Source organism: Monodelphis domestica, chromosome 7, assembly GCF_027887165.1.
Source record: "Monodelphis domestica isolate mMonDom1 chromosome 7, mMonDom1.pri, whole genome shotgun sequence".
Classification (NCBI taxonomy): Eukaryota; Metazoa; Chordata; class Mammalia; order Didelphimorphia; family Didelphidae; genus Monodelphis; species Monodelphis domestica.
Window position 1 is genome coordinate 173,863,496 of NC_077233.1, and position 21,654 is coordinate 173,885,149.

General features: G+C 42.6%; 1 protein-coding gene across 2 annotated transcripts in view; it reads left to right on the forward strand.

Moving 5' to 3' along the window:
• The window catches only part of C7H16orf96 (chromosome 7 C16orf96 homolog), a 90,768-nt gene extending 79,236 nt beyond the window's left edge, over positions 1–11,532 (forward strand). The window contains exons 13-18 of one of the 2 annotated variants that reach the window (XM_056806105.1): positions 74–166; positions 4,610–4,793; positions 5,143–5,242; positions 7,918–7,983; positions 9,924–10,134; positions 11,373–11,532. In XM_056806105.1, coding sequence (XP_056662083.1) covers positions 74–166; positions 4,610–4,793; positions 5,143–5,242; positions 7,918–7,983; positions 9,924–10,134; positions 11,373–11,403 — 685 coding nt within the window. In that variant the 3' untranslated portion in view covers positions 11,404–11,532. Of the gene's footprint in view, positions 1–73; positions 4,421–4,609; positions 4,794–5,142; positions 5,243–7,917; positions 7,984–9,923; positions 10,135–11,372 lie in introns of those variants that run through there. The other variant, XR_008913612.1, reaches the window with a different exon arrangement.
• Positions 11,533–21,654: the final 10,122 nt, after the last annotated feature.

Genomic DNA, 21,654 nt, shown 5'->3' on the forward strand with positions numbered 1-21,654 from the left:
TTCCCATCTCTGTCCCATAATACGGTATTTTGCTAAGAATTCCCATTTATTTCTCTCTCCTGCTCTTTAACAGACAAATGATTACTATTCGGAGAGCAAACATGATCTCCCGTCTGCGGCCCGCCAGCGCCAACACTTTTGAATACCTACAACGGCTGAAATTAAAGTGAGTGGTCATGGGGCCCGGGGACCCACACCTTACCCTTCCTCAGACTTCCAGAGCAAGAAAAGGACTTGTTGGGTCCTCGGCCTTACTCTCCCCCTCTAATGGTCACCCCTGGAAGCATCCTGGATACCTAATTGCAGTCTACAGTACTTATGGGGAAGACCATCCCAATAGAGTCACAGTCAAGCACTGGGACTCGGGGTTGGACTGTCCCAAAAGGTATGTACCCCACAAATTGCACAGAAGCCTACGCTTTTCTAGTAATAAGGTGGGCAGAGCTGGGAAAGGCACGAGGGAACAGCGGGTCCTGAACACGGACTCCTGTCTCCAACCCCATCTCCACCCGGCAGTGTTGCAAGAGTCCCAGATCACAGAGGACCCAAAAGTCCCATGCAGTGTTCTGGCACCACTGATGGGAATTTTCACCAGTCGGGTGGAGAGAGTCTGACATAGTTTGCTGGGACATAGTTTGATAACAATAACACTGGGCTTTCTGTCTCAGAAAAGAAACATACTTTGACTTGTTTCAACATGCCAAACCCTACGCACTCTGGTTTCCACTCCTACCACTCTAACAAGGCTGGCCTCTGGAAGGTCAACATGAGCTACCCAAACACCAAATTTCTATTTACAGTTTCATCCTCCTTGACCTCTTTATAGCATTTCACTTTGTCAGTCACCTCCCTCCTACCGTCTGTTCCCTCCTCCCTTAGCTCTGGCAACACCTCGCTTTCCTGGTTCTTCCTCCTACCATTTTAAGAATTGTTATTATAAACTTAACAAGCACAAACACTTCCATATGCAAAGAACACTAAATAGAGATATGCAACCATGAATCCCTATTATGTACCGCTTGGTTTTCTTAAAGTAGTAAATTGAACACAGTAATACCAATGCTGTCCTCCTTGTCTGACCTTCTTTTCTATATATTTTTAAAAAATATTTGTTTGGCACTCTTCTTTCCTTTGCAGTATTACAAACACTATTCCCTTCAAAACTATCCCCTTATTCATTCCCCACAAGTAGAAGCCCTCCCTGGCAACAGACAAGTATAGTCGAGCAAAACAAATTTACACCGTAGCTGGGTCTGAAAATGAATGTCCTGTCCTATCATCTCTTTGCTGAGCTCCTCCTACACTTCGAAGCACTCTTCTGTCCCCTTAGGATCATAAGTTTAGAACTAGAAGGGACATTAGAGCTCATATTCTTCAACTCCCTCATTTTACAGATGAGAAAACTGAGACCCAAAGAAATCAATTGACTTGCCTAAAGTCACACAGGTTATAAATGGCTAAGATGAGATTTGAACGGAGGTCCTCTTGCTCCAGTTCCAATGCCCTTTTCACCCTATAGTGAGTGCTGTCATTTGCTGGCTCCTCAGCCTTTCCTTCACCCTTCAAATAGAGTATTTCCCAAGATTCTGTCCTTGACTTTTTTCCTTCTCAGTACTTTCTTCCTTGGAACTCTCATTCACACAAAATGTCCCAAATTTCTATCTTCAGCCCTTTTCTATTATGCTCCATACTCACACCACCTACAACTGCCAACAAGGTAGTTCCATTTAGATTCAAAACGTCCAAAAATGAAATTATGACTATTTTTCAACCTAAGCCTCCTTCTCTGACTTCACTATTTCGGCCAGTTAAACCACCATTCATTAGTCTCATATTTTGAGCTTTGGTGTTCCCTTTAATGCTTCCTTCTCCCTCAGGTCTCCACTTATAAATGTCCCTTTCTCTTTCTTCCTACTGCTACCCTCTTAGCTCAGATACTCATTAGAATTATAGACCTAAAGATGGAAGGGAAGTTAGAAGCCACCTTGTCCAAATCCCTCATTGGACAGATGAAGAAATGTACCTGAGAGATGTTAAGTGACTTGCCAATTCACACTGATAGTAAATTGCAGGGCCATGCTTCGGTGTCAGAATCTCTGACTTCACACACACAATTCCTTCATTCTGAAGTACTCTCTCGCTCTCATTTTCCTTCCCTGCTCAAAAAATTTAAGGGACCTCCTATTCCCCATAAAGCAAATTTTGCTTGGTATTCAGGGCTCTCAACCATCTGGCAGCAAACTACCTTTCTAGTCTTATTTCATCTTGCTGTTCTTCACACACTTTGTCCTGAGTAAACTGAAACCTCCTGTCTGTCTCATAAATATTCTGCACTTTCCCACTCTGTTTTTGTTCATTCTATGCCAGATGCCTAGAATGTCTTCCCTCCAGTTTTTTGCTTGTTGAATACCAGCCGAACCTTGAGAGTACAACTCAAATTCTACCTTCTTTGGGAAGCCCTCCCTGACTTCTTTATTGCTTGTTTAGTGCTTCCTCCCCAAAGCTCTTTTTTAAGTTAAATTTTATTTCTTTCAGTGATAATCTACCTTCTCTCCCTTCTGCCTCCCCCCACCATTAAGAAAGTAAGAAAAACCAACCCACTTGTTACAAAAGGATATAGTGAAGCAAAACAAATTCCCACATTTTTAATCTCCAAAAAAAAAAAAAAGACTTAATCTGCACTTTGGGACTCTCTCCTCTCTATCAGGAAGTGGATAACACGTTCCATCACGGGTCCTCTAGAATCATGGCTGGCCATTGCATTGATCGAAGCTCCTACATAGCTAGTTATCTTTACAGAATTACTATTACTGTAGAAATTATTCTGGTTCTGCTCCCTTCATTCTGCATTGGTTCACACAAGTTTTCCCAGGTTTCTCTGAAACCCTCTCCTTCCTCATTTCTTAGAGTATAGTATTATTCCATCACATTCATATACCAAAACTTGTTCATCAACATATACTGTTTTGTTTGGACCTAATACATTCAGCATAAGTTATTGTATATTCTGGATATCTCTTGGTCTCATACTCCTGTTGTTGTTTGTTGTTTGGTTCCTTCAATCATGTCTTAGTCTTCATGGCCCTATTTGAGGTTTTCTTGGCAGGAATATTATAATGGTTTGCCATTTCCTTCTCCAGTTCATTTTACTGATGAGGAAAGTAAGTCACACCAGATTAAGCAATTTGCCCAGGATCACACTGTTAGTAAATGTCTGAGGCAACATTTGAATCAAGGTCTTCCTGACTCCAAGCCCAGCACTCTATCCAATGTGCCACGGAGCTGCCCAGTCACATTCCTCTCCTAGATTTTAAGCTTCATGAAGGCAGAAATCATGTCTCATCTAAGTTATGTTTCTCCCCCAAGCATCTAGCATAGCATTCTGTATACAATAGGTGCTGAATTCATCCTTTTAAAAAATTGGACGGAGGGCAGCGAGGTGGCACAGTGGATAGAGAGCCAGGCGTGGAGTTGGGAGGACCGAGTTTCAAATCTGGCCTCAGACACTTCCTAGCTATATGACTTAACCCAGTTGCCTAGTCCTTGAGTCTTTTCTGTCTTAGAATCAATACTGAGACAAAAGGTAAGAGTTTAAAAAACATTGAACAGTAGTGGACTTGTGCTTGAAACAGTTTGAACTCTGTTGCCTGGTCCCCATTGTGACCAAGCATATTCGAGTGTGAGGCAGCTTTGTGAAAAAGAGAATCAGGGATGGAGACATAGCATGTAACCACAGAACATGTGTTTCCTCCACTCTACAGGACTAACTTTTCCCCCTAAAGACTAAAACTACAACCTCAGCAGCAGTTTACTTAACCAACTGAGCCCACTAATCCTTTCCTGATTCCCAACTAGAAAAGATACTAAAACCATCTAAACCCTGTGATTTCTTGCCACTCTATATCCCTTCCTCCTTTCCTGCCTTGTGGGACCCCAATTTTTCTTCTACCAATCTCTGTGTAATAATATAAAAATTATGATGATATAATCACTCATTTACATAGCTCTTTACAGTTGGCAAAAAACGACTCTCCTTCCAACTACTGTCAGGTAGGTAGTGCAAGAATTATTATCTCTATTTTGCAGATGAGAAAACTGAGGTTAAGTGACTCATCCACAGTCACCCAGCTAGTAAGTGTCAGAACCAGAACTCAGACCCACATCTTGTGATTTCTAAGTCCAGTGCTTTTTTTTTTTAATTAATTTGTCACGGTGGATTAAAAAAAAAGGAAAGAAAGCCCAAAGCAGGGAGCATGAGACACACCCCAACAATACCTCCCCCCCTCACCTCTATCACCATCACCACCAAAAGGCATCCTTCCCTACAGCAGCCCGGATGAAGATGGCGTCAAAGACTGAGAGCTGCAGCCTGAAGAAGACCAAACTTTTCAAGCAAATGACTTCTCTCCCAAAGGCTTTTGTAGGTCCAGTCTAGTCATTTCCTTTCACATCCTAAACCACCAGCTTGAGTGATACTAAGCTCCATGGTTCCACCAGCCCTTCCCATGCCAGGTTACCTGAAGTGTCAGGACCCAACGTGGACTCCTGAGGCTCAGTCTGAGCTGGGAAGGAGTTTGGTCTGCTCCTCACGTCAGCTGTCTTTTCCCAGGGAGCAGATGCAACAACTTGAACCAAATAAGGAAACAACAAACCCCCCTGAACAAACCATCATGTCCACAGAGGGCCAGCCACATTTGGATGACAACAGCTTGAGGAAGACCAATGGGAAGCCACCACCAAACCTCACTACTTTCTACCCATACGGGAATCCATCCCCGTTAACCCCTGGGAATGTGAGCATAGCCAGTTTCTGATCCATCAAATTCCAGATGGGGGGATTTGTGTTTGGCAACATGGGGTGGGTTTGGGGTGTGAGTTGAATTCTCTCCTCAAGCCTGGGCTTAGACTCATCCTTGATTTTACTGGGGAGATGGGGAGAAGGCTCCACTCTGGAGGCTGTGAAGGAACTAGGACCTTGGGTTGTAGGGGAGGAAATAAATTGGAATTTAGAGGACTGTCTCTCAGGAAAGGAAAAGTTGAGTAGCCTTCAAAGGCAAAAGGAGGACAGAAGGGAATCCCTTCCTTTTTCCTCTGAAAGGAGTGACCCAGGGGTTGGGGTTGGGGCTGTCTCTGTCTCCCCAGGCTGAAGTGAACATTCAAGGAGTCGATGGGGTCATGTACAAAGGCAGAATGGGCTCTTATGGTGCTCTACGTCCCATTAATCCTGAGAAGGATGTGACAGGTATGTCTTGTAACAGGTTTGAGTAGAGACTTAGGGCCCAGACCTACCACTCCCTGAGAACCTCACCTTCCTTTTCACCAATGTACTTTTAGGGCTCCCAGCCCAAAACAGACTGACTAACTCTGGTATCTGCAATAAGGAGGTGACTTGGCCTAGGTTTGTCTAACTAGAACTCCCTGATCAGTGCTGCGTTATCAAAGAAGCAAAATTTGGGTCATTTTAATGACCAAACTTGGCCCCACAGATGAGTACAAGAAGTGCATCTCTCTATCTTCTTTGGCGAGGTGGGAGATTGTGGGTGTAAAACACTGCATGTACTATCAAACTCTATCAAACAGAATGTGTTGGTTAGTTGTGCAGAACTGATTTTTCTCCTTTTTTCTTCTTTGTTAGAAGGAATTATTTACTGGAGAGGCACATATGAACAAATAAAGATGATATGAATATAGAAGACACTAATACAAATGTAAAAAATAAGATAGCATACTATCATAGAAAGAACACTGATTTTAACCCAGGAGAGATCTGGGTTCAAAGCCCCATATCTAAAGTTTACTAACTGTATGATCATAGGCAACTCTCTTAATTTCTCTCAGCCTTTGTTTTTCTCACTTGTGAAATGGAGTGACTCTGTTGGTCAAATAAGCTGTGAAGAGCTCTGAAGTCCTTAAAGCATTATATTTGTAGAATGATGCAGATACCTTGAATACAGTACCAGGTGCCAACACTTTTCAGAATGAGAGATCCTTCCCTCCATGCCAGGGACTTGAGTCCAGAAAGAGTACATTAAGGTTGACTGATAGGTAGTATGGTATAGCAGATAGAGCACTGGGTTCAGAATTGGAGGCCCTGGGTTCAAATGCAGCCTTTGACACTTAGGATTGTAAGATTTAGAGCTGGAGGGGACTTTTCAGGCCAAATGGTCCACCACTTGTATTTCAGCAAGCCATTTGACTTGACTGGGCTCCTCATCTATAAAATGAAGGGGATGGAGTAGATGGTCTCCAGGGTTCTTTCCAGCATTAAATCTATGATCCTATGAGTGTAGAGATTTGAGACACTCTTTTCCTCTATATACTCCACCCTTCTAGGGTACATTGACAGGGCACGTTAAAAGTCTTGATGCAGTTTAAGCTATTGAAACTTAAAACTGGACCAATGATCTTTTGTCATATATTGTTGAAGGAACATCCATGGAGGACAGATTTTAAAAGTTATGTTACTCTGATGGCAGCTGAGATTTGCTCCATTAATAGTGACCCTTGATGATAGTGCTCCATCTCGATTGGGGAGGAGGTGATCACCAACATCCCGACTCAATCCAAAACTCAGATTCGTTGGTGGATTCCTCTAATCCCCGAGTCTCCTGGTGGTCCTTAGCCTGGTACAAAGAAGGAGCTATGGTCCCTGTACCTCTAGAAGCTTACAGTTCAGATGGGGAGAGAAGACAAGATACACATACAACAGAATTTGTCATGGAGGCATCACAGTAGTATAAAGTGCACCAGATTTAGAGAGACCTTCATCATTACCTGGGTGGCCTTGGGCAAATTACTGAACCTCTCTGAGGGTCACTTTCCTCCTCTGGAACAAGGTGGGGGATTAGACGAAATAACCTCCAGAATGCCTTCCAGTTCTAAATCTGTGATTCTGTGGTTGGTTACTCAAATCAAAGATAAAGAACACTGGGAAAGGGCCACATTCCTGCAGGCCGAGGAAGCCTTGAAGGAAGAGGTAGGAGTTGAATTAGCCTGGGAAGAACAGTTGGATTTGGATAAACTGAGGGCAGTGGGAAAGATACCGCTAGATGGGGAGAGTGAACTGAGCAAAGATGGGCAGCAGGTACGTGACTTTGGTAGGAGACCTCTGACTCAAAACAATAGCACACATGGGAAGGAATGGGAGGTGTGGTCGTACCCCACTATCCCAGAGCTCTGACAGGAGAGCAAGCAGGCAAAGGTCCAGGGCATGGCTGGGTCCTTTCTTCCTTTCTCTCCTGAAGGGAAAGTTGAAGAGGGGGAAAAAAAGAAAGGCTGTCAGGAAATCCTTAAGTTTCCCAAGTGGAAATGGTATTTGAGGATGGTTTCTGACTTTTTCTCAGGTAATTCAGCTTAATTCAACAAACATTTATTAAGTTCATTCATCCTAGGCATCAGGAACACAAATACAAAGAAGAAAATATGTTCCTCCCCTCTGAGGGCAGCTAGGAGGCCCATATTAAATAGTGTTGGACTTGGACTTCAGGGCCAATCTGTGTGACTCCCAGCAAGTCATTTAACTTCTGTCAACTTTAGTGTCTTCATCTGTAAAATGGGCTTTTTTTTTTTCAGTAAGCCAAGATGCTCTAAAGAACCAAATAAATGTTAGCTTTTAGTTGGTACCATGAATAGAGCAAAAAACCTAAAGTCAGATATCCATATTCAAATCTTGCCTCAAACATTTACTAGCTGTGTGACTCTGGGCAAGTCCTTTAACCCTGTTCACCTCAGTTTCCTTATCTATGAAAATGAACTAAAGAAGGAAACAGCAAATCATTTGTCCAATTTGTCCAATGTTGGCATAGACCACACCCTGAGGGTGGGAGGGGAATCTGGTGGGACTCTGGGAGACATCTCTGAGAATAATCTCATCAAACTCTCATATTCAGCCCTTCTTTCACTGCTCTCTCCCCTTAGGGTTAAAGGTCCCAAGGCCCCCATCACCTCGCAGTGGATATGAGCGAGGACACTACAACATGCCCGGTGAGTCTTCACCTATCCCTCCCTCCAGTGAATCTCTGCCCTCATCAGTTCTTCTCAGACCCCAATCAGAGGACTTCCCATGCATGTTTAGCTTCTGTTATTCTCTTCCTACTAAAGGAGGCTTTGCTCAACCTTCTCTCCAGAGAAGAGGAAGTGCCTTCTATCCCACTTGGGCTGGGGCAGAGAATGGCTCCCTGAATCTGGTCCCTTCTGGGGGGTGGGGGCGGGCATAACTGAAGATCAGAAAGTGATAAGTCCCAGGTTCCCTGCCTCATTCTCCCCAGGAGAGCCATTCTCCTTGTTCTAGACATTCTAAAGAATCTCACCTGTCCCACTGGAAGTCCAAAGTAAGGGTTCTCCCCTTCATCTGTGCGTAAACCTAAGCAGAGGCTGGAAGAGGAGCACAAACCTAGAGGCAGGATGAAGTGCTTAAAATGCAGATTCCACAGCAAAGAGTGATGCTGAATTTATGTTTTATATGTAACGAGAGGTGGCAGGGCAGCCAGGTAGCTCAGTGAATAGAGCGCCAGCCTGGAATGAGCAAGACTTACCTTTTGAGTCCAACTCTCGCCTCAGACACTAGCTGTGTGAACCTGAGCAAGTCACTTCACCCTCCTTCCCTCAGTTTCTTCATCTGTAAAATGAGCTGAAGAAGGAAATGGCAAACCATTCTAGTGTCTTTGTCAAGAAAACACCAAATGAGGGTCATAAAGACACGTCTGAAGTACGACAGTGAAAGCCAGTGTTAGTATAGTAGAGAATTGACCCAAGAGTCAAGAAGTCTGGGCTCAGGTCCTACCTCGGACACATACACTCACTGACCCTAGCCCCAGACAAATCACTTAGACGTTCAGTGATCTAAGCCAGTGTTGTCAAACCTATATGGAAACTGAGGCCATTACACCATCCATAAGATCCCTGCAGGAGCCATAGTGACTTAGAAAACCACACGTTAATGTTATCTGTTTTACTGTACTTTTGTTTATTTTGTTTGCTGTTTCCCAATTACAATTTAATCTAGTTGGGCCACTTGGACCTCTGTGGTAGGACTGTGTTTGATACTGCCCTAGGCCAGAGAAGATTTGACCTGAATTGCTAGTTTCCTCAACAGGAAGTTCTCCTGTACCAGTGAAATCAAAGGTCCTGTTCCTATTTCCCTATCCTGTGTGCAGCTAGGTGCTAGGGTATGGAGGGCTCTGGACTTGGAATCCAAAAGTACTAGGTCTGAATCCTGCTTCAGACATTTTGTAGCTGTGTGAGCTTAAGAGCATTTAACAGCTTCTCAGCCTCAGTTTTCTCACCTGTAAACTAGGAATAATAATAGTATATTTCTTACAGAGTCACTATGAGATTCACACAAGGTACTCTACATACTCGGTATGTAGTTATATTAAATACTAGGTAAAGGGGCTCAAGTGCTTGAAATGCATATTCCGCAGTGAAGAATGCTTTGTAAACTTAAAGTGCTATATAAGTATTATTATTATTATTATTATTACCAATTTACCTGTGGTTCATTTAACAACAAAAAGTCCAGAAATCCTCAGCCTCTCCTGTCTTTGGTACCATCTTCCTGTGATGTCAGGAAGGATGACATCCATCTTTAAAACTTAGCCAGGACTAGCTTTACCTGGCTGTTACTTCCCACTCAACTGCTTGAGCCTAAACATTACTTCCCAGAATCTCAGGGCAAAGCACATGAGCCCAAAGGTCACGAATTCTAATTATAGATCTCCATCCAATAACTGCAGCTAATCACGTCTCCTTGGAGAAGTTAGCCATTTTTTCCAGCCCTTAGTTTCTTTCTTGATTAAGGCAAGATGATAGTGTGTTCCACCAGTGTCACAGGTATATCCTGATGATCAGGTGAGAAAATATATGGGAAAATGCTTTGGAGTAAGGCAGGATCTCAGGGTCTGGGGAAATCTGTTCTGTTACAGCCATACCCTCCAGAACCAGCATGACAACCCAGCCCCTCAAGCAGATTGCTTCACATGGGAGACCGACTTCAAAATCTCCCCAGAACTTGCCATCATCTTCCTTGCCTGGAAACCAGTCTGCTCCCAGACCTACTCCTGATGACAGCACATTCAGAAACAAGGCCAGCGTCCTTTCTTTGCCTATCATTCCATCAGATGAGAGATCCAACATGTGAGCCCCTTCCCCTGGGGTACCCCTCGGTTTCCCCTTTATTAGTCCTCCACTCAGAGCACATTCCCTAAGAGAGCCCAAATTGATAATGGATTCCATGGCCAAACAAAGCTGGACAGATTTGAAATCAGAGGATGTGGGTTCAGTCTCAGCCCTGCCACTTATTTCCCCGTGACCTTGTGCAAGTCACTTGGTTTCTAGGGGCCTTAATTTCCTCATCTGTAAAATAAAGAGGTTAGCCTAGATGGCTGGTGATCCTTCTAGGGCAGTGATGGCAAACCTTTTAGAGACAGAGTGCCACACCCTGTTCCCCAAACCCCTCCCCCCCTTAGCCCAGACAGGGAAGGGAGGAAGCACTCCCATTGGCTACTGGGCAGAGGAGTGGGGCAAATGAGGAAGGTCCTCAGGCACATGGGGGAGGGGGGAAATAGCTCCTCCCTAAGTCCCTCTGACTTTCTAGTAAGGAACTCTGCTGGGTGATAGTGCATGCGCCCATAGAGAGGCCTCTGAGTGCCCTTTTTGGTACATGTGCCATAGGTTCATCATCATGGCTCTATGGCCAACATCTCCTTCCTCCATCCCTTGGGATTCTAGCTTGCTATAAAAATGCTAGAAAATCATTAGTGGCTTTACAATAAAGGAGATTGCCCAAGGTGTATGAGGAATGAGTCCACCTGAAATTCTCAGACTGTTGCATCCTGCACCTCCCCAGCAGTCATCTTTCCATAGATGAAACATCTTCTCATATACTGACCCTTCTGCCTATCCAAATACTTTTCTCTCCAAGGTGAAGAGGCAGATTAAAAGACCCTGGAGAGACCTAGTCCCCATCCGGTCCTAATACTATGGTGAGAGTTGGCAAAAAACTATAATCACAGGCTCCTAGATAGAGAACTAAAAGGGACCTCAAAGTTCATCAGTTCCCATATTTTACAAATGAGGAAACTGAGACCCAAGAAGCAGAGATGATTTGCCCAAAGGCACATTAGGCAATAATCATCAGGGATAGGATTTGAACTCAGGTCCTTTGACACCCAGTCTAGTGCTTTTTACACTGTCCCAGCTCTTTATAGTTTTCAAAGCATTTTACACATATTTTCTCCTTTGATCCCACTTCTTTGTGGCCTACCAGATGGTGAGCTGCTGCTAACCACCTTCCAAGGCTCAGTTCTCCTAGTGTCCCCAGGGGATAAGGACTCATCCTGACCCTGCCCTGAACAGCCTTTCCTTTCTTCTAGCCAAGAAACTATTCCTTCTTACCAAGTTTAGTTTCCTGTCTAAATTGCCTTGGAAGCCAGTGACTCCTGAATTCCTGGTCCCTCCTCCCCTTGCTCCTACCACAGATGAATATTTTTGGAAACTTCTACTCAGAATAAAATGTATCTATTTTTTTTTCCACTCTGGATGAGGAGAAAGTATCTTGGGACCACACACTGAGGACCAGGCTTTGCCTTCCACATTCATATACTGAAGAATTACCCCCTTCTTCTTCCCCAGACATCTAGGGTAGAAAAATGGGAACCATGCAGAGGTTGGCATCAAGCCTCCCTTCAGGGCCCACCACGTCACTGTGCTTAGCTCTACTCTGCCACCTCTCCAGACCCAGCAATTATCAGGGCCTTTCTATCATCATGGCTTGAGGTCATTCCCCTCCAGCCCCCCAGCAGAAGAAAAGGCAGTTTCATTGCAGTTATTGGTGGGTCAAGTGAGGACATCAGTTGGAGGGTACAGTACCAAGTGGAATGCTTGCTTCTAGTTCACCTTCGGAAGGTACTGCTCTCTTAAATTCCTCTATGATCCTAACCAGATGGAAAGGACAAGAGGGTAAGTCATCTTGAAGAAGAAGAATGGGAAATAATTAGGTTCAGTGGAAAGAGGTCTGACCTTAGAGACACACAACCAACCCTGTCAAATATTACCCAAATTAACTTTGTGTAGGTCACTTCACCTCTTCATGGAAACGATGAGGTTGGAGCAGATGACAGCTTAGGTCTCTTCAACTTAAAATCTGATTCTCTTGTAAGAGAGAAGCCTTCACTGCTACTCTCCCATGAAAGAACCATGGCAGTGGCTTCAATCTTGGGAGCCTGGACTTTATTGAGAGGAGTGATTAGCGTCCTTGTTCTTACTTGCTTTATCTTATCATTATTTTATATATATATATATATATGTGTATATATATATATATATATCTTATTATTGTTCAAGAGACAAATTAATGTACAGCTTAGGTTATAGTTTACAGCTAGGGTTTCCCCAAAAGGAGTTAAATAGTACTCAAGGTACAATATGAATCAGGTATGGAATATGTCATTTATTCCCTCACACAAACAGAATTCTAGATACCGGATACTAACATGCACATGTTTGACAAAAACAAACAAAACAAGATTTAATCATTTATAACTCTGGTTACAATCTGCTAGATTGAAATTCAAGCCTTATCAAACATGAGGCAATTTGCAGGACTACTAATTAGGCATTTTGTGTTTACTTCATCTCTGCACTGTCCAAAATTCTCCTCTCTACTGGTGAAAGAGTCAGACTTGTGCCAATCCTTTTGTTAGGGACCATCCAAAAGTGATGTATTAGTTGCTGGGAACTCTTTCCCTTCTGCCTTTCAGCTCTGATGCGATAAGACCCAAGACTTCTAGATTTCTCCATAAGGTTGCGTTTGCCCCTGGACACATTCATTTCAAGATAGATACTCATTTTCCCAAGATCAGGAAAGAGCAAACACAAAAGAAGCAACCTATACCCAGTCTCAGGCTGGCCTAAGCAGGACATATGCTTAGTTAGGTGCCAAGGGCTCACATCCACATTGATGTCAGGGATGGGACAAGCTGTTCCTTTCCCAGATCTCCTCTTGGGAAGCAGTTCCTGATACAATTCACAGCCAGAGAGGTTGAGGGGATAGTCTCCCCCTTTCATGCATTCTTTAAATCATCAGCTCTTCTGGCTCCACACTCAAGATTCATTAAGTACCTACTATGTGCCAGGCCTTGTACTAAACACTGAGGAATAAACATTAGTCCGTGATCTCAAGGAACTCCCAGTTTAGTGGAGCTTTAGCCAATCTCGGGCCTTTTTCTCTTCTCAGAATGCAAGCTTTTTAGTCCTGAGCCACATATAGCTGGAAGCAGGCCCCCAAACACCCATACGATCTAGACTGGAACCAGGAATGGCAACTCTGAGCACTCTTCATGGGATGGCCCCTGTAGGCCAATTCAGTCTTGCTGCCTGATGATCCTTTATCCTTTAAACTATCACTCTGTTAAACATCTATCCAACAACCCTATGAGCCAGACAGGGCAGGGAGGATTATTCCTATGTTGTAGCTGAAGAAACTGAACCTTATGTCTTGATCACGATTACACAACTAACCAGGGGCACCTCCAGGACTAGAAAAGAGGTGTTCCAACTCCCAGGCCTGGGTTTTGACACTGAACAGGGCTTCTTTTCTTGGATTTGTGGCTGGTTTGGGAGGCTTGCGGGAGAGAGTTATGGAGAGGAAGGAAGGGAGGTAAAAGTAGGAACCTAATCATGGAGATTATAAGGGGAATAGCAAAGATGAAGAGAGTGGCAAATAGCAAACCTTCAACAGTCTCGTCACTGTAACCAATTCTAAAGGCCATTTATCCGCTGATGAAAGGTGAGAGGGAAAAGATGCTGTGATTTATTTTATTATTTTTTAAACCCTTACTTTTTGACTTAATAAGAACTCTATAATTAAATAAATAAATAAAAATAAACTTCTCAGTCCTAGCTATTATTCATTCCCACTCCTGCTTTGTAACTGGCTTTTTCATCTCCTGTGGCTAATAATAAGTTAACGTGTTACCTTTTTCAAGTAACGTGAGCATTTTAGCAAGGTCTTGAAACCTTAATCCCTATGAGTGAGGAATGTGGGAATGAATTTCGAGCACTGTTGTTTGTTTCAGATTCCCATCCAACCTCAAACATGATGTGTGCAGCCCTGGGATACTGGGTGCTGAGGTATGTGGAGGAAGATGTGATTCCTGGTTGGCTAAGCGACCTCTGAGCCATCAGTATATGGAAGTGTGGACATACTTTGGGGAAAAGGAGTTTAAGAATCAGGCAGACAACTCAGGCACTGACTTTTAGATGGTGGCTCTAGAGTCCTCCCACAGCACTCCGTTTTATAGGGCTCTTCTTCATCAAAACTCCCTAAGTTCGTGGAGGAAGGAAGGGTAATTTGGAGATGGGACATTCCATGTGCCTCTCAAATCTCCACCATGGAACAACCACCCAGACTACCGCACCTATTGGAAGAGGCATTACAGTACTAAGGACTAAAGATAACACGTGAAGTGCTTTGTTAACCTCAAAGTTCTATATCCGCAACAAGGCAAGGCAACAAGCATTTAATTTACCTTTACCACTGAACTAAACCTTGGTACAAATACAGTTATCCATTCCACATTGCAGAGGTTAGGGGAGTTTCCATACCCCCCTCACTATCTGGAAAATCTTCATAAAATTTTTTGATCCCTTCATAACAGAGAAGTATGAATTTTTTCTTTTTCTTTTATGGGGTATTTAGAGTACCTTGCTCTAAATTTTGGCCCAAGTATGCATTTCTAAATTTCTAAACTTTTCTGTGTCATCTGGCCTTCATGTGTAGTCTGCAGCTTCCACAAAACTCCCCAAAAGTTCCCACTTAATTTCTTAATTAAATGCCTTCCTGTGATAGAGCAAAATCAAGATGGGGAAAGTTGTGTTGTGGAAGGGATAACTGTACAAACAAAAAAAGAGATGATATGCCTTGCCCTCAGGGAAATTAAATTCTAATGGGGAATGACAACACAGGAAAGGAAGTGGGTAGAGGGGAAAGTGCCTACCTTGGGGCATGATGTCAAAGTCCTGAATGACAGAAACCATGCTAAGAAGGATATGAAGATTGATTATTGAAGCAGCTAGGTGACATAATGGATAGAGCACCAGTTCTGGAGTTGGGAAGACTAGGTTGAAATGTGGTCTTGGACACTTCCTAACTCTGTCACCCTAGGCAAGTCTTTAATCACATTTGCCTAGCCCTTGCCCTACTCTCTTAGAGTTGTTTACTAAGGCAGAAAGTAAGTGTTTAAAAAAAAAAAGGGTGACTGGTTTGGGGCCTTCTCCAAAATGGATTCGCCAATGGGAAAAGGGGACCAGCATGGAGGAAGGATGTTCCAGGGTGAAAAGATCACAGAGGCAGAAGTTCCAAGGTAAAGAGGCACCAAAGAAAGCACCAGGATGACACAGCAGTTGAGGCATGGTGTTGGAGTCCAGAAAGTCAAAAGGACAATTAGGAAAGGAAAGTTGGCCCAAATGGAGGCCCTGGAAGGAACTCCTCATTGGGAGAAGGATACGGGCACAGTCAGGAGAGAAATATAAATTGGGTTGGTGAGCAATGGTTTGGTACTTTGCTGAGCACTGGCAACATTACCCCATTTATGGAGGCTGAAAGCTTAATTCAAATCAAACATTTACTAAGAGCTTATTTATGTGTGTGGTCCTGAGATAGATACTGTAGATAAAAAAACAAACACAGAATAGTCCTTGTCTTCAAAGACCTTACAATGTACTGGTGGGAAATATGGCATGAACATAAGTAAATAATTCAGTGAGCATTTATTAAATACCTACTGTGTTCTGAGTACTGTTTTAGGTCATAGGGATACAAAGATAAAAACAAAATCCTTGCCCTCAAAAAATTTTATATTTAGGGTAGCTAGGTGGCTCAGTGGAGCTAGGTCTGGAGATGGGAGGTTCAAATCTGCTCTCAGACACTTCCTAGCCATGTGATCCTGAGCAAGTCACTATTGCCCAACACTCTTCTACCTTGGGACTGATACTAGTATCACTTCTCAGCTAGAAGATATGTTTAAAAAACAATAAATGCCTACATTCTACTAATATATAGCATGAACCCAAGTAGGTATGATCCCACAAAGATTTATTAAGAACCTATGATGTGCCATGCAATGTGTGAACCACTGGAGATCCAAGGCAAAAGTAAAGTAGTTCCTGCCCTCCAAACTCTATTGGAAATATTTACAAAGTAATAGAAAGTAATTTCAAGAAGTGCCAACGTTGGACACTTGGAACTAGGTATGTATCCAGCACACCATGATTCTCCATCACTCCACTGGAAACTCCAAAATGGCTCCCCTTGAGTTTAGGTTCTTGGGTAAATGCCCAGCAGAACTTGGAGGGAATTTTAGTAGAGAGGAGCATTATACAGTAGGTATGGGGTAAAGGATTCTAGAGGCCCAAAGAAGCTGACACGAAAGACCCAAGGCCTGAATCTCTAGTCCAGTTGGGCTTCCCTGCTACTCTTCCAGCTTTCAGATTAAATTCATACTGTTTTCTAATAAGTCAAAATAAAAATATTTCTAATGTGCCTACCATGTGCGTTATGCTAAGTGCTGGAGATATGAAAAGAGGCAAAAGGAAAGCCCTGCCCTTAAGGATTTTACAAACTAATGATGATCCTAGCAGAGCTAACAGGTGTCCCACTCCGCCACCCCACCCCCAAGTCCTGTAAACTGCGAATGAACCCAGTGGTGTCTTGACTTTAGCCTAGCATAGGCTCAATCAGTCATATTGTGCTGAAGGAATTAGGAGAGTTATTTTAGATTCTCGGTGAGAGATGATTTAAGAACATTCTCTCCTCTGTTCACCACTATGCTCCTCTTATGGGAGAAAGAACCCTTTTCACTGTGTGTAAGTTTTATTTATGTTTTACCAATTACATGTAATAACAAATTTCCACATAAGTTTCCCAAAGTTATATGATCCAAACTGTATCCCTTCCTTCTCCCCTCCCCTCTCCTGGAGCTGGCAAGCAATTCAATCTGGATTATACAAGTATTATCACACAAAACATTATCATATTCATTTTTGTAAGTGAATAATCATATAACCCAAAACATATACCCAAATAAGTGAAAAATCACATGCTTTAATCTGCATTCTGACTCCAACAAGTCTTTCTTTGGAGGTGGAGAGCATTCTTTGTCATAAGTCCCTCAGAATTGGAAAGAATCCATTTTCAAAAACAGCTGCAGAGTAGAGAAAGGACCCAGCTTTTGGGCCCATGCTAGTACTACCGATCTAACAGGAGGATTCTTCTTAGAATGTCTGTGGACTCTCTGAAAACCACAAGGTCACTTCTCTTTGGGACCTACATGATAAACGCAGTAGCAAAAAGGGAGAAAGTTTACAAGCTAATATGAAGTTTTATTGCTCAGTGAAAAAATGGAATAAGGATCTGGAAGCCCAAGGAGCTCATCTCTTTAAAGGTTTACAAGTCACTCCCTTGATAATGGATAGGAAAATTGTACTCACTGAATTGTTAATAATTGCCTTCTACCCAACCACTAGCGCAAAATCATTAGGATTTAAGATGTCCTAAAGTCCCCCTAAAAAAATTACACAATAATGAAAGAACTGAAAATCATACACAGTTTCAACTACTATAATTGAAAACAGCCAGGCAAAATAAGGTTCCCAGTGATTGGCCCATATCCTTTTTTCAGCAGCCTAAATATAATTCCACTTCCTCCTTCCTTGCTACCAAGAAGTAGAAAGGGATTGAAATAAATTCAAAGAGTATCCTGTAGTTTTGACTGCAGATAAATCAGTATTTCTCCCTAAAGTAGATTTTCCCCCAAAAGCAAGTTCAAATATCTTTAAGATTGTAGCAACAACCCTGAACAAGTTTAATTTTTAGATGTAATTCTCCACAGCTAGCTAGCAAGATAGTGGCATTTCCTGTAGCTGAAAAGTCATTTAGAGTTCTAAAGGAACACACACATTTTGGCAATACCACCTGGAAGACTCACAAAGACCACACTCAGAGAAACATTGGTCCTTCGGGCCTATTCCTCTGCATCCTAGTAAGAAGACCCAGACAGAAGAGAATTTCGTCTATTTTTAATGACCTCCAGAAAGTCTAATGCCCCTCATGATTGGGAAATAGGTCCCCATAGGCAGTCAAATCTCTCTTGTACTCCCTCCCTATATGCCATTATGTAAATGTATTTCCCTTTGTTCTTCAGCAGAATTGAACAGCTGGATCATTTTTGTTTGTTTGTTTGTTTGTTTGTTTTTTTAATCCATTACCTTCCCTCTTGGAATCAATACTGTGTATTGGTTCCCAGGCAGAAGAGTGGTAAGGGCTCGGCAATGGGGGTCAAGTGACTTGCCCAGGGTCACCCAGCTAGAAAGTTTCTGAGGTCAGATTTGACCCAGGACTTCCTGTCTCTAGGCCTGGCTCTCAATCCACTGAGCTACCCAGCTGCCCCCTGGATCTTTTTAATAAATGAAGTGAGACTATACCACTCTGCCAAATTCAGTGCATGTCAACAGAGTCACATGAGAGCCAAGAAGACCAGTGCCATCTTGGCCTGCATTAAGACAAGTGTAGGGTCCAGGACAAAAGAGGAGTTGAAGTGATAGCTCTATTTCCCTGGATGGACCCGATCTGGATTGTTGTGCTCAGTTCTGTATACAATTTAGGGAGTATGAATAAAGGAATAAATTTTTAACCCCTTACCTTCCATCTTAGAATCAATACTGTGTATTGGTTCTAAGGCAGAAGAGCGGTAAGGGCTAGGCAATGGGGGTTAAGGGATTTGCCCAGGGTTACATAGCTAGGAAGTGTCCAAGGCCAGATTTGAACCTCTCATCTCTATGCCTGGCTCTCAACCCACTGAGCCATCTAGATGCCCCCTAAAGGAATAATTATTAAGTGCCTACTATGCATAAGGCACCAGGTTAAACCCATCACAAATATTAGTTGATCCTCACAACAACTCTGGAAGCTAAGTGCTGTTATCACCATTTCAAGACACTAGAGCCGATAGAAGTTAAGTAGGAACCTAGAGCTAGCTAGAGTAAATCTTAGGCTGGATTTGAATTCAGATCTTCCGACTCAAGGGCCAGTACTCTATCTATTATATGACATAGCTGCCTCTATGAATGAGTAGTCAGTCAATAGGCATTAGCACCTATTTTGTGCAGGGTACTGCTAAGAGCTGGGTATACCAAAAAAAAAAAGGAAGAAAGAAAAGAAAAAAGAAGATAGTCCTGTCCCTTAAAGAACTCACAATCCAATAGGGGAAACAATAAGCAAAACAAGATGTACAAACAAGCAATACTCATAATAAAAAGGAAAAAAAAAGAGAGAAGACACTTGAATTAAGAGGTGTTGAGAAATGCTTCCTGGAGAAGACAAGATTTTGGCCAGGGATTGATGAATAAGCATATATTAAGTGGTTACTTGAAATGAGATAGGGACGCTACATAGCTCAATGGATAGAACACCAAGTCTGGAGTCCTGGGTTCAAATCTGCCCTCAGACACTTCCTAGCTATGTGACCCCAGGCACATCACTTAACCCCAATTGCCTAGCCCTTACCACTCTTTTGCCTTGAAACCAAGCAGGAGGTCTAGGATTTAAAAAAAGAAGAAGAACCTTATTGGTTCTGGGGTTACAGGCTGTTGTTACTCAGTTGTTTTTGGTCATATCAAATTCTTTATGACCTCATTTGGGTTTTTCTTTAAATTTTATTTAGTCAATTTAGAACATTATTCCTTGGTTACAAGAGTCATATTTTTCCCTCCCTCCCCTCCCCCTACCCTTCCCATAGCCAATGCGCAATTCCACTGGGTATTACATGTGTCCTTGATCAGAACCTATTTCCATGTTGTTGGTGTTTGCACTAGGATGTTCCTTTAGAGTCTATATCCCATTCGGGGGATTTTTGGCAGAGATACTGGAATTTTTTGCCATTTCCTTCTCCAGCTTCGTTGTGTAGATGAGGAAACTGAGGTAAACAAAGTGAAGTGACTTACCTAGGGTCACGAAGCTAGTAAGTATCTGAGTTCAGATCTGAACTCAGGAAGAGGAGAACCCAATACTCTATTCATTTTGCTATCTAGCCACTAGTCAGAAAAGCCTCCTGTGATCTGAGACAAGTCATTTAAATCAAGTCTAGACTGTTTTCTTCCCTCCTTCCTTAAAGAGATAAGATTTATGAAGCCCCTAAAGACAATAAATAACCTCTTTCTTCCCCATTTCCTGAAAGGATTAGGTTATAGATGGAAAGGCATTCTTCTGGATGCCTACAGATCCCCTGTGACCCAGGGAAGAGCCTTTAAGGGTAGCCATTGGGGGTGGGGAGAAGGAATATGTGGGTTCTAGGCCAGTGATGGTGGACCTTTGAGAGGGGCGGTGATGTGAGAAATGTCCCAGGTGTGTGTGGACAGGGGGAGGGGACAGCCCGGCCTGTGTCCCTCTGGCTTTCTAGCAACAAACTCTGTGCTGGGGCGATGGCGTGTATACCTATAGAGAGGGCTCTGAGGGCCCCCTCTGGCACATGCACCATAGGTTTGCCACCACAGTTCTAGGAGAATATCATTTAAGAGCATTCTCCAACAATTAAGTGACACTTATTCTGAGATGAAAAAGAATGTTAGCGCTAAACTATATTTTTAGTCATATTGTGACATTTTCCTTGCTCAAGATTCTTACAAATATTATTCCAAATCTCTTGTGTTAGAGACACATCCAAGTGCATGGAGGGAATCTGCCATTTTGAAAATCTCTCTTTGAGTTAGAAATACTTGGATTTAAAAGAATGAAAAATAAATAAAAATTGTTTTTGGCAGACATGCCTAAAACAGAGTGCTCCTATTTTAATATTCATATATTACCTATATTTGATATATGATATATCCTATAATATAATAATTATATTTATATACTTATATGAAATATATACATAATGATAATGTTGATTATATATAATCTATTATATATAATTAATAACAGTATTATTATTTTTCTTTTATATTAGGAAATTACATTATTCAAGTCATTTTTCAGACTTCCTCTCTGAGAATTATCTTTATAGGAAGTGGTATATTCTTTTGAATACTTTTAGTGGTGGCAATTCTTCATTCTATGAGAGTGTATTTGATTTGAAGAAATAGTCAAGTCATTAGGAGGGGGGCAGCTGGGTGGCTCCATGGATTGAGAGCCAGGCCTAGTGAGGGGAGGTCCTGGGTTCAAATCTAGCCTCAGATACTTCTTGTCCTGGGCAAGTCACTTGATCCCCATTGCCTAGCCCTTACCACCCTTCTACCTTGGAAACAATACACAGTATTGATTCTAAGAGGGAAGGCAAGGGTTAAAAAAAAAAGTTATTATGTCAGGGTTGTGGTCAATTTTCTTAATATAGGTACTGACTTCCTTAATAATTTCCTCCTATCTCTTTTGGCAGAAAAGGGGGCTCAGTGGAATTCATTTAGTTGACATCAATAATCAGTTGTTTTGGGGCAGCTGAGTGGCTCAGTGGATAGAGGGTCAGACCCAGAGATGGCAGGTCCTGGGATCAAATCTGGCCTCAGACACTTCCTAGCTGTGTGACCCTGGACAAGTCACTTCACCCCCATTGCCTAACCCTTCCCACCCTTCTGCCTTGGAACCAATGCACAGTATTGATTCTA